Source organism: Piliocolobus tephrosceles, chromosome 16, assembly GCF_002776525.5.
Source record: "Piliocolobus tephrosceles isolate RC106 chromosome 16, ASM277652v3, whole genome shotgun sequence".
In the NCBI taxonomy this organism is placed as follows: Eukaryota; Metazoa; Chordata; class Mammalia; order Primates; family Cercopithecidae; genus Piliocolobus; species Piliocolobus tephrosceles.
Window position 1 is genome coordinate 41,549,785 of NC_045449.1, and position 2,643 is coordinate 41,552,427.

Sequence of the window (2,643 nt, forward strand, 5' to 3'; positions counted from 1 at the left end):
TTGGTCCACAATCGTATTTCACATTATCTCATGGAGCAGGGCCCCTGGGTGGGAGTCCCAGTGCAGTACTTGGCGGGGCGTGTGGCCGGGGGAAGATGGAGAAGTATAGCTTGTCGAGCCCAGAAAGGAGGGTTGGGGGCTCCTTAAAACCTACTGAGGGGCCAGGCATGGTGACTCACACCTATAATCTCAGCACTTGGGGAAGCCGAGGCAGGTGGATCACATCTGAGGCCAGGAGTTTGAGACCAGCCTGGCCAACATGAAGAAACCCCATCTCTACTAAAAATACAAAACTTAGCCGGGCGTGGTGGAGCACCTGCAGTCCCAGCTACTCGGGAGGCTGAGGCTGGAGAATCGCTTGAGCCCGGGAGGTGGAGGTGCAGTGAGCCGAGATTGAGCTACTGCACTCTAGCCTGGGTGACAGCCACAACTAAAACAAAACCTACTGAGGCCAGAGTGGGTTGGGGGAGGGTAGCATGGAGAGGGGATCAGGCTTAGCCCCAACATCTCAGAATTTCACTTCCCTGTACGGCCTTCACTTTCCCCACCTGGCCCCGGGGGCAGATATGAGGGTCTGAGGTCTGTTGGTCCTGGGGAAATCCAGTCACTTGGGAGCCGGAGATATTTAGCATCATGGCAGGGCCCCCTTTCCCAGGTGACTGATTTCCCAGCACCTTCTCCACTGTCCCTGCCCCATTCCTCAGGAATAAAAAACAAAACGTATTTTTCTTTTGTGAAGACTTCCTGAAACTTGCAGAGAAACGACAAACTGCTCAGCTGACAAAAGGGGGAAGAGGCGAGGCAACCAGAAACCTTTGGGAACCGGTTAGTCTCTTCTCCGCAGCACAGCCTGAACGTGTCAGCAGGGACCCTCGCCCTACACGCCCTACACATTATCGGGATATGGCCTTGACCTCCCTCCCCCACAGCCCGGTGGCTCAGCCCTGCGAAGGACCAAAGCAAAGGGGAAAAAAGCTCTGCTGCCTGATCCCACGCTGCCACTCACAGACCCTTGGTTGATTGGCAGCACTGAACCAGCTAAGAAAAAAAGCAAAGATGAAAACACAGAAAAACCCAGAAACCCAGACAGGGAGATGATGTGGGAAGAGAGCGTGCTGGGAGCCTCAGTAGCTGGCCTCCTCCTGGTAGTAAGGGGGATATTCAGGGACCTCCCCCGGGTCCGGGCAGTCGCCGGCGCCTGAGGGAGCCCAATCGGCCACTGTGCCTTGCGGGCAGTACTTGGGGTCATATATCTGTCGGCCCAGGCCTAAGACCTGGCCGCTCTGGTTGGCGCCCTGCGTGTAGCCCATCTGCAGGGACATGGAGGAGTTGTCACACTTGTCGGTTCCCAGCTTGGTGTCATAGATGTGCCGCCGCGTCCCGGGAGCCGTCATGCCCACCTGGCTCGCACACTTGTTTGTGCCCATCTGGAGGCTGATGGTCGAGTGGTCCATGGGGGGCAGGATATGGTTCTTGGGGTCATAGAGATGCCTCCTCGTGCCGTACGCGGTCATGCCCGACTGGCTGGCGCATTTGTTGGTGCCCATCTGCAGCCCGATGACACACTGGCCGGCCTTCATGGTGGCGTCGTCGAAATTCCGCTCCTGCTTCTCCGAGTACTTGACGCCGATGTCCACCCCGCTCTGCAGCCCCTTAGTCTTGGCCTTCCCCGCCAGGGTGAGAAGAGACACCTGCACCTGTGTCATGTTCCCACTCTCAAACAGGTCGTTGGCCTCGAACAGGTCCACGGGGTTCATGCCGTAGCTGACCATGGCCTTGATGAAGTTGGACAGGTTTTCTAGCTGGTGCCAGTTCTGCATGGAGCGGTTGATCTTGGGGACGGAGCCCGGCTGTAGCTTGTTCATGAGTGTGCATAAGATAGTTCCGTCCTTCAAGCCCTTTTGGAAGTCGGGGCCGATGGAGAGGCCGGTGAGTCCCTTGATCCAGGTGCGGAGCTCTGCCTCCTTCTGAGGGTCATGTTTGGACAGGAGCCGGTTCTTGACCTCGGCCGACAGCCCGTAGGAGGGGCCCTTGTTGAACTGCGTGGAGCTCATGGCTGGCTGGCGGGCGGCGGGACGGGGCCGGACCGGACAGGCGAGGTTTCTTAAAGAACTAAAAATAGAATACCACACAATCTGGCAATCCTACTCCTTCTAACCAAAGGAAAATAAATAATTTTTATCAAAAAGATAACAGCACTCATATGTTCATTGCTTCACTAGTTATAATAACAAAAACACAGAATCAACTTACGTGTCCATCATGGGGGCACTGAGTAAAAAAGCAGGATACACACACACACACACCACTTGGAATATTAATCAGCTATAAGAAAATGATTTAAATTATGTATTTTGCAGCAACAGGGATGGAACTGGAGGCCATTATGCTAAGTGAAACAAATTAGAAATAGAAAGTAAAATATAGCACGTTCCTCATTATAAGAGGGAGCTAAACAGTGGGTACATATAGACATACAGAGTGAAATAGTAGACACTGGTGACTACAAAAGGTGGGAGGGTAGTGAGGGTTGGAAAATTACCTGTTGGGTACAATGTTCACTGTTCAGGTGATGAAGCCCAAACTTCATACCTGTGCAATGTATGCATGTAAGAAATATGTACTCATACCCCCTAAATACAT

The 2,643-nt window shown here is 53.5% G+C and overlaps 1 protein-coding gene across 1 annotated transcript; it reads right to left on the minus strand.

Moving 5' to 3' along the window:
• Positions 1-400: 400 nt before the first annotated feature.
• On the minus strand, positions 401-2,089 carry LOC111537593 (calponin-2). The gene has a single exon (XM_023204536.2). The coding sequence runs from the start codon at positions 2,052-2,054 to the stop codon at positions 1,125-1,127; it is 930 nt and encodes a 309-aa protein (XP_023060304.1). The 5' UTR covers positions 2,055-2,089; the 3' UTR covers positions 401-1,124.
• Positions 2,090-2,643: the final 554 nt, after the last annotated feature.

What these genes read in the sequence shown, in the direction of transcription:
- LOC111537593 (XM_023204536.2), bottom strand. Translation starts at nt 2,054, where the DNA reads ATGAGCTCCACGCAGTTCAACAAGGGCCCCTCCTACGGGCTGTCGGCC.